At 34.9% G+C, this 14,897-nt stretch overlaps 1 protein-coding gene across 4 annotated transcripts in view; it reads left to right on the top strand.

The window, feature by feature from the left end:
- The window catches only part of LOC135848818 (zinc finger protein basonuclin-2-like), a 212,504-nt gene that overhangs the window by 189,158 nt on the left and 8,449 nt on the right, over positions 1 to 14,897 (top strand). For all 4 annotated transcript variants that reach the window (XM_065368850.1, XM_065368849.1, XM_065368848.1 and 1 more), the window contains exon 5: positions 4,923 to 5,158. In XM_065368850.1, coding sequence (XP_065224922.1) covers positions 4,923 to 5,158 — 236 coding nt within the window. The remainder of the gene's footprint in view (positions 1 to 4,922; positions 5,159 to 14,897) is intronic.

Here is a 14,897-nt window from a genome sequence, read left to right as displayed (position 1 = left end):
CCAAGTTCTTATTTCATCCTATTGTGAAGGTGCGGGCGCGAGGTAGCGGTGACCAAGTGAGAGGCGAAGAGAGCTAGCGCCTCGTCGCGTATATCCTTTTTAACCCGAATCAACGCCATGTAAATATGTAAATACCGAGTTTGTAATTGACGATAATTTACATTTTAATGTAATAAGTGTAACCGCCACGCCGCCGTGCCACGTCCTCGTATCTCCAACTCTAACACTATACTACAACAGTAGGTAATACGAAAAAGTTTTGTCCGATTTAATTGGCGAACGGTGGAAATTTTTTCACAGGCGACTGGACTCGTTCACGGGTTTTGGTGTCTCGATGGTTGCTGCCATTCCGCTCAAGTTCGCCTTATTATTATTCGAATTTAAATAAGTACACGGTGGCGAGCGATGTCTGCGACTAGATAGGTGACTCGATGGTACGCCTACTGGCTAAAGATGGACGATGGCCAATGCTTTGTTTTAGTATAGAGTATATAGTATGATTGTTGGGCAGCAGGTAAATAACACCCTGTGCTTTGTGGGTGTGTGGGTAGAGTGGTGATAATATGTACCCTTTATGTGGTTCATAATATGGTGAGGTGTGAGCCTGTGGGGGTAGTTTTTTTCACTTTTGGTTGTGTATGCCTGATGTGTGATAGGTAATGGTTTTTGAGACATCTGCGTTTATCTGTATATTACACCTAAGTATATTAGAGATCGTTTAACTGCGTGATATACACGTGGTTGAAATAATTGCGAGGGTTATGTGACGTTGAAATATGATGAACAATTGGCTTGACCTTATGTTCGATCGAATAATAATAATTCAATGTGCTTTACAATGAAACAAGCTGCAAAATGTTGTGATTAGATGGAAATTTGGTCTAATTGTTGATCACACAGTACCCATAGGCACCACTGATTTTAACAAAATCAAGCTTGATCGAAAGAGCATGTCCTAAAACTCCCGTTACCAAAATTTCAAATACTAAAGTGCATTTTTGGATTTTTAACGAATTTTTGAAAATTCTGAGTTTTCAAAAAAACGTCTAAAATGGTCGAGAAGGTGTCCAATAAGCACCGATCAAACTTATACGAGCTAATAAGTTCATATTGGGCCCTTCCAGGACGTTTTGAAATTTCTGGAGAGAATTAAAAAATAACTGGAGGCTCCAGAATGGTCTAAAACCAGTAGTTTTGATGTGTTGGGAGTTGAATTGAGGAAACTACATACCTACTCATATTGGTTCACTTTGCTCAAAAAATTTATATTTTATGAAAAATTTTTAAAATTGTTCTCAAAACATGTAAAATAATAGCTTTTTCAAGTTTTTTAAATTTTTAAAAATTCTTCAAAAATCTCAAAATAAATTTTAGCTTTTGAAATTTTGGTTACAGAGATTTTAGGACATATTCTTTCGATCTGATCTAGCTTAGTTTCGTTCAAATCGGAGCATAAATGGGTTCAAAAGGTATCCTTGTTATTTGCAGAAAATTCCATTTTTTTTTTTCTAAAACTGCCCATAAATTCTCGCTTTTTTGATCAAAATTACAAAAAAGTATATTTTTACCAATAATTTCCCGTAAGTCCTGCCCCTTGCTGAAATTGTCAAAGTTTTGATTTCTTGGCAAAAATTGACAAAAACCCTGCTAAAAAAATTTCACTTTTTTCCAAAAATTCCAAAAAATCTTTTTTAAACTTTTTTTTTGAAAAGTTCAATTTTTCGCCTGAAATTGTCAAAAAAAATCCTTCACTTTTACTAAAATTTATTTCAGTCTTTTTTTTTTCAAAAATGGTAATAATTTTTGCTCTTTAGCAAAATTGCTAAAATTGTCGTATTTTTGTGGAAAATTCGAAAAAGTCTCAGTCTTTTCAAAAACTCTCAATTTCTAGCAAAATTGCTAAAAAATTTCACTTTTTTCCAAAAATTCCAAAAAAAATCTTTTTTTAATTTTTTAAAAGTTCAATTTTTTTGGCAGAAATGTCAAAAAAAATCCTTCACTTCTATTAAAACTTCCAAAGTCTTGCTTTTTTTTTAAAATGACAATAATTTTTGCTCTTTAGCAAAATGGCTAAAATTGTCGTATTTTTGCTGAAAATTCGAAAAAGTCTCAGTCTTTTTCATAAATTGTACAACAGACTCGTTTTTTTGACAGGAACTGGGAAAATAATTATTTTTTGGACCTTAATTACCTAATAACTGAAGGTTTTGCTCTTGAATAAAATTGTCAAGTCTTGCTTTTTGCCAAAAATTGAAAAAAATGCTCGCTTTTTCAAAAATTGCAAAAATGTTTCCTTCTTAGCAGCCATTTTTTTGAGAAAATTCCAAAAAGTCACATTTTTCCAAAAACTGCCCAATTACGAAAAAGTATATATCAAATTTTTTAATCTTGCACTCTTGTTCTTGCTTTTTTGCAAAAATTATCACTTTTTAGCAAAATTGATGCAGTATTTTTTTTTCCTGAGAACTACCCAAATGTCTGAATTTTTTTAGCCGGAAATTGCTAAAAAGTATCACTTTTTTGATAATAATTCCCAAAAAGTCCTGCTTTTTGCTAAGATTGCCAAAGTCTTGCTTTTTTGCCAAAAATTGTTTTCATTTATTTTTTTGCCAGGAATTGCAAAAATGTTCACTTTGTTATCAAAAATTGCCAAAAAGTTGCAGAAGTTTTTTTTGATAATTTTTCTCTACACTTGAACGTGTTTGTGTTTTGTCGTTTTTTTTTATTAGTAAAGTTATTTTTTCTTTGGAGAGGGGGAGGGGGGATTGAGCACGAGTCCTGTAATTTTAGAGTCAGTGGTGCCAATTTTTTGGTCATTTTCGCAGATTTCAAAAAATCGAGTAAAATAATCAAAAATTACACATTTTTTTGGGTGTTTTGAAACTTTTAATTGGGACTGAAAAACTGACACCAAGATGACTCCTGGCCAACTCTCCGGCTGAGCATTGCATGCTACGAGAGTGTTCTGAATCTGACGTTATTTATTAATAATATGACTTACTCATTCTAAGACGTGATCAGCTGGGAAGATTCAATTAGGGACTCACCTGAAACAAAAAAAACAAATTAAAATTCAGATCAGTATATTTTAATAACGTAATCATCTCATAATTCTACTCATCGCAATAGGGGATGTGCCAATCTGAAAAAATCGACAAAAATTCATCAAACTACACCTGTAAATTCCACTCTACAAAGTCAATTTCACGTCACGAATTTTTCAATTCACCGCTATACCTTTTCAACCTCAAACCCCTCAGAGATCGATTTCCCCAATAATTTTCAATTATGGAAAAAACCACAAATACTTCATCAAAATATACACCTTCAATCTCGTATTCATGCTGGCCAAGCTATCAAAACTGATAGGAATTTAAATCAAAACAACATCGTCTCTCTCTCTCTTCGTCTCCTTAGGCTTACAGCTGTGTAGACAACCCCATATCGTGGTGCCTTTTGGCTTTTATTAGCATTACATGTCATGACAACGACGACCACGACATCGACATGAAGACGAGGACGACCAAGCATTAGTATAATTTGTACGGTGTATAAACTCCAAGCAACAACGTATACTGCTGCACGACCTTATTAATATTTAAAGTTGGTAATTTAATTTAAATTTCGTTATCGAGCTGGCGAAATTACGCTTGTACAAGACGTAGTACTAGGACTTCTCCATATACCTTCGTTTTATACTGTGTACGTTTATTCGAACCCTCGACCTCTTGTCAGTCAACTGTCGCGCTACCCTTTCGCGCAATCCAGACGTCGACTATACGGTTGACAACTATGACACGAGACCCCAAAAGGCAGTAATGTGAACGCGAAATTACCCTGCTCCCTCGATGTAATATTTTTGGCCATGTTATGCATCGTATCATGCTCCTAATTCTGGAAAAAAATGACAGAAATTGGGTCCAAACTGTACGAGTATAGATCGACAAAAAGCATATGATATGAACCAAGCTTCACCATACGTAATAAATCTCTCCCAAGCTGGCATCATTCTATGGGTATCTTTACATCATCTCACTCCACGATAATAGAAATTTTCAGCAAAATACACGAGGAATACCTTTCTTGTCAAATATACACGTTGAAATTGAATCAGAGAGAGGCTCGACGTCCGAGAGTTTGTGGAAATTTCGGCGTCGAGTTTTCAAGTATTGAATACAGCAAGGTATACGTACGAGAGAAAGGTGTGTACAGCAAAATGACAGCTACGATAACATTTGCGGTATACGTTTACGCGTATATCTATTCCTAGCGGGCTAAGTTCACCTAAAAATCATTCAACGTAAAGGTATATTCGATATAGGGATAAGTGGTGTCATTTTCAGTGGTTTAAATACGTACACAGCCGATCAGAAGAGCAACGATGATGATGATACGGTGCTAAATGTACGAGGCATCCGTATCACCCATTTCTTCCGCGTATTTCAATCCTAACCACTGTGGCCTGCTACGGATTGACAACGTGAAATTAATTTTACATCGTGCCCTTCTATACACGATACATATATTTTGTACTCGTACGAGTATAATATTTCGGTGTCATATACCTTCCTAGTTCCTATAAAGTGGGCTACCTCACCTACATATCAAACTAATTTGATAGTTCACATTTACCACATTTCATAACAGCTTAGATACATACGAGTACAAACCATGAACGAAGATTATGGCTGCAAATTATGGGTATGCACGAGCCCATGAATTTACTCCTATCCCTCCTTTCCATAAGTTTAGATACAACATACGTATGTATTTTGTGGTTAAATCGAGCACAATATCACATATGTATTTGTAATACAAATATTCAACGGTACCTTATGGTTATATTTCTTTGTATATGAAATTTTACGTACCATATACCAATTTCTAATATTCATTCTTTTCTCAATTTGTTTTGGTTACAGCTCTAGATAAACTTGGATTTCAACCAATCTTCGGCCAAACTCCGGTAGAACCAGTGCAACCAAATGTGGCATTTGATATCGCCAGCCTAGTCCTTTATGGTTGTCAAGCGTTGCCGATCAGATTGAAAATTTTATTAGACAGATTATTCAGTGTTTTACAAAAAGATGAAGTCACGCAGATTTTAAGAGGGTTTGGATGGAGTCATGAAGATTACGTTAGAGGATATATTTTACAAGTAAGTTTCCATCTTTGAGTTACCTATTATATGTCCTAGTATATAAATCTTTGAGTGTAGAATAAACGCGAGATATTGATCATTCCTATGGGAGATGGCCTCAGAAAGCTGGCATGTAATTAGAATTCAGACTTCTAGTGTATGACAAAATTTCAAACCACAGAAGTGAGACTTCTCCATTTGGAAAAATACACCTGCCCCCATCTTCCAACTTCACTGCTGGCAACATTGCAATCATTTTCAAAACATTGAGAAAATTTGAAGAAATTCAAAAAAATGACCCAAGTTGATCAAAAAAGCGATCAGAAATGTGCCATGACTCAATGGACCAGAAAATCCCTGTTTCTGCCTTCAAAAATATTGATCCTAGCCCCTTCTTTCTCCGAATTATAGTATCTCATAAGTTCAAAAATTGATGTTTTTCAATTCTGAAAGAATTCCTGAAATTTGACAGTGTATTTTTTTCCCACAAAAATAATATTATTTTGTTTATGGGAGGGAGGAGGGGGGGGGGGTTGCATGTTGAAAATGTGAAAAAACGTTAATTTTTTGAAAGGGAAATTATTGATTTTTTTTCTTAAAATATTGCTGCACCGTTGGTCAAAAAAATATTGAAACTAAAAAAATACATTTTTCACAATTTTCTTTGGAATATTTTGGAACTTCCAAAGTGGAAACTGTTCCTGATGTAAAACTTTTAGAAAAATTTTTATTTGCAGCCAAAAGCAACACTTTTGCTACAAGACCTCCAAACGTCCATAAAATATTCAAAGTCGATAATGTAAAAGATGGAAAAAAATGGAAATTTCGACAACTAATACACAATTCTTTGATTTTTTTCATGAGCTCAAAGCCTTTAACCAGGCAAAAGTTTGGATCATTGATCATTTTTGGATTTTTCTGAGAGGTTCAAAAAATTTTTCCCTCGAAAATCTTCTCAAAAATTAAAATTTAGTATCTGAAAATTGTTTTTTTTTCCTCCAAAAAATTGTACCTACTCGTGTTGCTGAAGTGTAAGAAATTCGAATTCATCAATACCTAATTTTAACAATTTTGAAAGCTTTACTGGTTAATTTCAAGAAAAAGTAAGCAGGCAATAAAAAATTATATCAAGGTGTCTAATAAGCCGAAAAAATAAAAATGGATCTTTTTTTGATGACTTTTCGATCACCGAAATTTTTTAAAAACTAAGCAGATTGGAACTTGAACTTTAATAGGTTCTCAATGGAGTATTTTTGCAATATTTTTCTCAATTTTTTTTTGCAATTTTTCATCAATTTTCAGCCTATTTTAACAAATTCTGAGACAATTTTTGAAAAATTTTGCTCAATTACGTGTATTGATTTTTTCACCAATTAATGGCAACTTTCAATAACTTGGACTTGGAGATCGATTGAACAATAATTTTCATAATAATTTCTACCTTTTGAACAAAATGTATCATTCAATTTTAATAATGTTGGATTAATTTTTGGAAATTGCGTTCAATTTTTGGTCAAAAGAATGACTTTTTGACGACTTTGATGACCTGTATTCTCAAAAAGTATGATTTTTTGATGACTTTGATAACCTTATTGTTGACACCTTGAGCATCATTTTGAGAATTTTTGGCTAAAAAAAAAGAAGAAAAAAAACGAAAAGAGGGCGATTTGTTTATTTTGAAATAAACAAAATTATGACAAAATATCTTTCAAGTTGTGACTTATATTGTTTCATTGAAAGAGCATTCAAAAATACACCACCAAATCAAATTTTAAAAGTTGAATTTCATTTTTCGATTTTTGGCGAATTTTAAAAAATTCAAATATAGTCTATTTTTCATGAAAAACACCAAAATTTTATAAAATTGAGGCATGGGTTTTGGTTTTGGAGCCCTCTTCGATGGATTTTCAAATTGCCCAGTTCTGAAAAAATTACAGCAAAAGGAATCAAAATGAAATTCAGCATCTTTCCAACGTACTAAAATATAAAAAAATCTACAATGTGCATGGAAGCTCCAAAAGGACCGAACACCACCATTAATCGATTTGGAAGGGTCAAAAATTATGTATTTATCAACAAAACTACAGTTTATATCTAAATTTTACCAAATTTTGATTGTTTTTTTTTTGCACATTGAGGCTATAAATGGAATTTTAGAAAATTCGCCAAAAATTTAAAAATTGAAGGGTTCCTTTCCAAGTCGGCCTAAGTCCATTTTTATCATTTTTGAGTTAGCAGCGCCATCTGCTGGTACAGGTCGGTTAACACCTTTATCACCTTGTCCCAACACCTGGCGTTACTTTTTTCGCTCAGGAGCGCTGTTTTGCCGGCTCGAAATAACAGCTGATTATTCCAAAGTGGCCTAAATCATACATTTTTTAAGAATTTGTATACAAGTGCGGTTGTGCCGGTTTTTTTTCAAGTTTTTCAACGATTTTCGAGAGACGAAATTTGAAGGTGCTTCGAATGAAATTGTTTCAGAAATGTATTAAATTAATGATTCGTGAATTTTTTTTTGAAAAAACGCGTTTTTCAGCTCTTTTTCGAAATTTTTAACATCAGATAATTCCAAATGGGCCTAAGTCCACTTTTTCTGACTGTTTGACACGCTCTGGAGCTGAAAATACGCAAAATTAAAAAAATACCAATACGGTACTTTAAAGCAGAAAGATCAAGCTTCACAACCATATAATCACATCATTTATTATTGAAGCGGAAGGGCGAGAAAAACACTTATTTGTGTTTTTCTCGAAACGAAAAAAATGGACTTAGGCCGACTTGGAAAGGAACCCTTCAATTACAATCAGCGATTAAAATTTGACTTAGTGATGTATTTTTTGGATTTTTTTTTTCATTTTATCCAAAATTTGTCTGCTGCTCCATGTTTGGAATATTTTTTGTCGACGGGGGGGGGGGGGGAATAAGAAAAGTTGCCTCACAGTGAAAAATAGTCGAACATGATGGTTTTGAAGGCCAGATGGAGAAATTTTTCTTTTGTTTTTCAAATTGAAAGAGAATGTGACAATTTTAGAGAAAAAAAAAATCGAATTCCAACACAGTTATACCTACTTATCGAACTAGTTCATTAATTTTCAAAAAAATTGTCTTATACCCAGCTTTTCATTTGTATATCTTCAGTAAAAAAAAAAAAAAAAAAAAAAAAAAACACACACACACGGAATTGAAGTCCAGTCGGACCCCTCTCCCCTCACTATACCTCCTCCAATTCCATCTTTTCTTCTTGTCATACGAGACCAGAAGACCTGATCTGACCCCACAAAAAAGACGCCTTCTTATCATAACCCATGCTGGTATCGCTGTCCACTGTCACCTCATTAAATACGCATTTTTTCTTTTTCACAATCTCGCACACATTTTGTAACCTTTGTAACAAGACAATGTGACGGCGACGTCGACATATTATTACCAAAAAATAAAAAAATTTCACACTCGAGCCTTTCATCTGACCACATAACTCGATAATTACACAATACGATAACCCAGCACCCAAAAAAACTGTCAATACCTACTTAAAGCTTCAACTATACACATACGTTTTTTTTTTTTTTTAAAATACACGTTTCCCTGCGACTTTTACGTCAGTATCATCATCACCATCATCACAGTGTATAGTCAGGTTACACAATATTCGGAAAGGTTATCGCAAATCGACATTAAAAATTATCATTTTAGAATATTTTATCGCGTCATTTCTTTTTTTTTTCTTTTCTTCCCTTCTTGTCGTTTACGTGTGTTAAGTAGGTATACAAAATACCCGATGTATTTCTCGCTCTTTCTCAATACAGTCTATACATATTATAATGATTTCTGTTACCTTATTACAAACATACAAACATTCTACGTTGCCCAATCGATCACGTACACATGTACATTCGACATTAATTAAAATTAGTAGGTAGTTAATAAGTTAATAACGCCACAATTCGGATACGAAGAGTGAGCAGAGAAGAGAAACTGTAACTCTCAGGTATGCAGAGTGTTCAGTTCGTCTTTGAGTACAAAAAATTACCAATTTTTTCATTTCGTGGCTTTAGAAACGAAAACGATCACATTCAAAATTCATAAATCGCGACAATTTCATAACCCTAGTTCAAAAATACCAGAAAAATCACCTCTCCAATTTTTTTCCATCTTTTTAAAAACCATACAATTATCCCCTCGCCCATCCAATCATTCGAGCTCATCGTATAATTCGTCTAAATACCTATAAATCGTATAATAATACACACAGATAAGTGTAAAATCACACACAAACATGCCATCGTGAAGGCAATGCTATTACGGTACAAACAAATCTTCTCACAACATACTAGGAGAAAAACGATTATAGGGTATCGTCAACTAGTAATTTTTCTATTTATTAACCTATACACACCTCAGTGTATAGTTTACGTGCAGTATCAAGCTGACGATCTCGGGGCCAGCATTGTGAGGGACATGAGGGGATACCTAGGTAAGAGACAAACATAGGGATAGAATTTAATCGTCGTCGTATGGTATACTATAAAGTAAAACCTTGAAATGTCACGCAATAGACGTCGGTCTTTAAATTTGGTTAAAACTCCGCCCAAATTAATAGCGCTATCAGTTAGTCGAGCAAAACCTAGGTATTATCTAGTCTACCTCTTATATATAGGTATGTATATGCTTTACCAAGCTATACCATGCCATGCGATCATCACAGCGCCATCAAAATACATACAAGAAGAAAAAAAACTATCAACCAATCCACAGCTTATACATATAAAGGACCCCGATTTAATTCCCCTGCTCCTTTCACGCTGTCTTTCTCTCAGTCAATAATTATAACTTGTATATCGTGATAGAGTTCTTTTCTACATGCTCTGCCTTCTGCCCAGTACCCCCTGTCCCCTATTATCGTCGCATCTCCGCTCGTTTGGGGACGAACGAAACGTTTAACAAAATACGAAACCATCGAGTCAAATACTCCAATCCATGATTTTTAGCATTTTTATATTATGGTTACTTAATTGACCATATATATACAGGTACATTTTTCTCTCTCGTTCCGAAAAAAAAAATCGAACATGCCATGTGAATCTATATAGCGCAAAGATTACTATAATTATTTATCTCGGACCCCGTTGTTGTTGTTGATAATACGTACACCAAAAACCCCAGCTCGAGAATATCCAACTATAGTCTCTCTGGATCTTAAAATGGAATGCGAAACGCGCGGTACCGCCTTATCAATCATAACACTGGTTGACTCCTTTGGAAATTTTCCCCCTTTCGTCGTGTTTTTTTTTTTTAAAGGTTGAAAATTAAAACGATTTTACAATTATTATAGACCTCACCGCGGCACTATTAAGTATAAATATCATCCTTATATTTTAAAGCGTCTTCGCCATACTTCGAAGTACGCTTAACACACGCGTGTGTAAGCTTAATAATTTTTCCTCTTGTGTATACTCGAACATTTAGTTAGAGATACTTACTATTCGAAACCATTTCTCGAAGAATCGTTTTGGGAAATTTTAACTAACGTATTATTATGTCTTTTTCGGCCGTTTTAATCACCAAGTGTGCGTTTTTTCTGCTTCTTCTTCTTCAAAGTCCTCCAATTTACGCGTGATCGTTATAATTTCGAATACGTATATTTATATGATAAAATTTAAACGCGTCTCGGTGATTTAATTACATGCGAGAGAGGTCTCTAGGTATACTTATGTACCTCTCTATGCGTATATAAAGACATAAAGACAGTAGTGAGGAAGGGGCAAAATCTATAGTTGCGTAATTTCGAGTTTGATATAAGAAATAGGTCTCATGGGAATTTTCAGATTCCACGCTTTTACAATTGGAAGAGAGGGGGGGGGGGGTTAACTCAAAAATGCAGCAAAAATTGAATTTTTAGCTTAGTTATTTTTTTTTGGAAATTCATCAATTTTGGTCACGACTATAAAATTCCAAGAGTGAAGGTGTTTAGTGTTTCAGAGGTGACTTTTTCCGCTGTTTTTCCCAAACCATTTTTTCCAGGTTTTCCAAATCTTTCCAAATATCTGCGATGATTTTCATTAATTAATCCACGAATGCTAACCAGATCAATCGGGGGGGGGGGATGAAGGCGAATCTTATTTCGAGAGATAAAAGTTTATCTGCACTCAATGGCTAAATTGTTTCGTTTCAAGAATTAATTTGCAAAGTAAATTTTGACTTTATAAATTCATTTTATGGAATTTTGTGGAAATTTCAAGTTTCAAAAATCCACTGGAGGTTCCAAGAATTTTCAAAAAGTTGCCGGAGGCTCCAAAATGACTCAAGCTCACCAGCAGTCATCATAATAACGTGTTTAAGTTTGAGAGCAGTGTGAATTTCGGATTTCCAACTTTATTTGATGAAATTTTGTAGAAATTCCAAGTTTGAAAAATCTGCTGGAGGCTCCAGAACTGCTCAAAATGGTTTGCAAATGATTCCAATCGATTTGACAGATCAAAAATAGGATATATCCCAAATTTCAGCTTTCTAAGTCAATTAGGTAAAATTTTGATTTTTTTCTCATTTTTGATCTAAATTTGATTTTCAAAAATTCACCAAAAATCAAAAAATGCACTCGAGCACCTGAAATTTTGGCTCGTGATAAATTTTTGCATGCTCTTTTGATCTAGCTTAGTCCAGTTCAAAAAAAAGTTCTGCGATTTTGGCTTACCTGTCAATCAAAATGGCCACCATTTTGCTAGTTGCTTTAAAGAGTTCCTTAGGATGTCCTCTATTAGAAAAAAGTTGTACCAGAGGACTTCCGAGAGGAGGGGGAAGGTGCAATTGTTCCTATCGTCATATGCCGTCCTATTTTCAAAAGTTTCCTGTTCACAAAGCAATTTTGAAACTCGTGCAAATGACTAATCTTTCCTAAAACGAACTCATCAGATGCAAATGTTTCCATTTCTGGCAATTTTGGAGCTCCAGCGTGATTTTTGATTTCTCCAGAAGGCACAGAAATTGATTCGGGCAGCTAAAAATCGACTTCTGACTCATTAACATCCTATTTTTAAAAATTTATTTGCAATTTAGGTGATTTCCAGGAAGACATCTCGAGTGTGTTTTTTCGACTAGCATTTATTATTTCAGACGAAAAATTCAAAAAATCATAAATTTTCAGTTGATAAACAAATTTTTGAAATTCTTGCAAATGACCGTATCTTTTGTAAAACTAACCCCCCTCCCTCCCCATGGGCCCAATTTCATAATTTTCGGTCATTCTGGAGCCCTAGCGTGATTTTCAATTTTTCCAGAATTTTTGAATTTCTCCAGAAGACGCAGAAATTGATTTGGGTAGCTAAAGATCAAATTCTGGATTATTCTCGATCTCTCGAACGAATTTATTTGCAATTGGTAAGAATATTCAAGCGGCTATCTCGAGCTTTGAGTGTCTATTTTTTAACCTGCATTTATAAATCGAGAAATTCGAAAAATCAAAAATTGTTTACTTGAAAAGAAATTTTGGAAATTTGTACCAACGATTAGATTTTTCCAAAAAACCAACTCACCCCTATCCTCAATCTAGATTTTACAACTTTCAGCTATTCTGGAGCCTCCAGCGCAATTTTTGAATTTTCCAGAAGGAGTCAAAATCAATTTCGACCTCATTGCCGAATTCATTCGCTATTGGAGGCAATTTGAGGCTTTTTTTGACCATGAAACTTGTGGTTTTTCAAGTTTTTTAGGTGGAAAATTTTTATCACAAAATTTTTTTAGGTTTGAAGGGAAATAAGTATAGTAGTAAAACGTGAAAAAGAATTTTTTTCATTTTAATGCAAACCGACCTACTTTTACAATAATCATCTCCTCCCCCTCCCGCCCCCTAAAAATTCAGTGTACAAATTTTTGAATACAAAATTGGCTAGCTACTAATTTTGCACTTTAGAGCTCATCAACATTTTCTGGCCAAGACTTTCAAAATCGCTCCAAGTATTAGTGAAGCCGAGGTTGAGCTTTTTGAAGAATCAGACTTTCAGAAGTTCTCAAATTTCCCACCTTGGTAATTTTACTCTCAAAATTTTAAAAAATGATGGAACGAGCTTCAAATTTTCAAAAACTAACACACTCACTCACATCTGCAATTCTCCCTCCTCCCTCCAACGCCTCACCTCATCCAAGAAAACACCATCTCTCACGTATTATTTTCTGCCGTCACTTTCTGCACGTCAGTTATCACCCTCACGTCGACTTGAAATTTCCCCTTTTATTGTCGATTTGCGTCTTGTATTTCCACCACACATCGGTAGTCGGTACCATATACACTTTAATTAGAGCCAGTGTGAGTTTATAAGTTTATATATTGTGGTGTAGTACCATCGAGTATCGAAAAATCGACCAAAAGGCTTATTTAACGTCCACTACGCTTCGATAAACGTAAACTTACGATACGTAGCTTAGGTACTCTTTCAATTTATACAATAAAAAGGGTTAAATATATGATCTTGGTAAAAATGACAAGCACGTCTTATCGTCTAAACGCAGTAGCAGCAGTAGCAGGAGCAGCAAAGTACGCATCGAGCGATGTTTGCAGTTTTCCTTTCCAAATTCCCACGAGGCGTTGTAATTCAATCATCCATTAACACGTCTCTGGCGTACCAAACGTACGGTCGGACGGTCTGTACCTCCTCACATACAGTACAGGAGCTCGGATATGCTATATTCTGCTTTCATGTGTATAGATTCCAAACACTATACGCCCGCGCTTTCGATGTCGATGCCGCAGCCGCGCGTATTTAGAAACAAATGTCCGTAGGGTGTTTTGGTTGCACGTTAAGTTGACCAAACTTCTTCTTTTCTTTCTTTCCTTTTCTCGTGCTTGCTGTGTTAGTTTGTTGTTGTGTTTTCATAGTACCATATATATCGCAGAATCTGCCCAACCCTCCCCCTCCCCGTCCCCCTTCACCTTGATAGCCACCGTCGTCGTTGATATTTGGCTCAAACCGTACATTGTGTCTAATGTACTGATGCGTGTGAGGTGATGAGGTGAGCTTCTGTATACGTATCTTTTGGTGCAATATTGCGGTCAGTTTCGGGATACCTAACTCTTTCCTCTCCGCGTATTCTTTGGCTATTTTTGAACTTCCAGAAACGTAGTACTGCGTTTATTTTTACGAGACGTGCTAGCGTACATATAATATCGAGAAGTGTTCGTATGTACATTTGGAAGGTATTTTGTTTCTTTTGACTGAAAAGAAAGTAGAACATGTGATATTATTTGAAAATGTGCCTCATGTTACGAGTAATAGTACGACTTTTCACTTTATTATATTAGAGAGGCAACTTGAGAGGATATGGAAAAAGGAGAGATGTTCGAATTCAGGTAAATGGGAGAAATGTGGAGAGAGACTGTAACCAGAGTATTCCATTTCGAAACTTGAACTAAATGAAACCATTTGAAAGCTTCAAAACGACTTGAAACCACCTCCAGTCGACTTCATAGCGTGTTAAAATTGGTTTGCAGAGTAAAAGTTTGGTTTTCCAACTCTATTTTCTGGAATTTTGTAGAAATTTCAAGTTTCAAAAATTTACTGGAGGCTCCAAGAATTTTCAAAAAGTTGCTGGAGGCTCCAAAATGGCTTAAATCAAGCAGCAGTCGACTTAATAGCGTGTTCAAGTTGCAGTGCATCGTGAATTTTGGATTTCCAATTTTATTTGATGAAATTTTGTGGAAATTCCATGTTTCAAAAATCTGCTGGAGGCTCCAGAACTGCTCAAAACGGGTTGAAACCGTTTCTAA

This window comes from Planococcus citri, chromosome 5 (genome assembly GCF_950023065.1).
Source record: "Planococcus citri chromosome 5, ihPlaCitr1.1, whole genome shotgun sequence".
In the NCBI taxonomy this organism is placed as follows: Eukaryota; Metazoa; Arthropoda; class Insecta; order Hemiptera; family Pseudococcidae; genus Planococcus; species Planococcus citri.
This window is presented reverse-complemented; position numbering and strand designations above follow the sequence as displayed.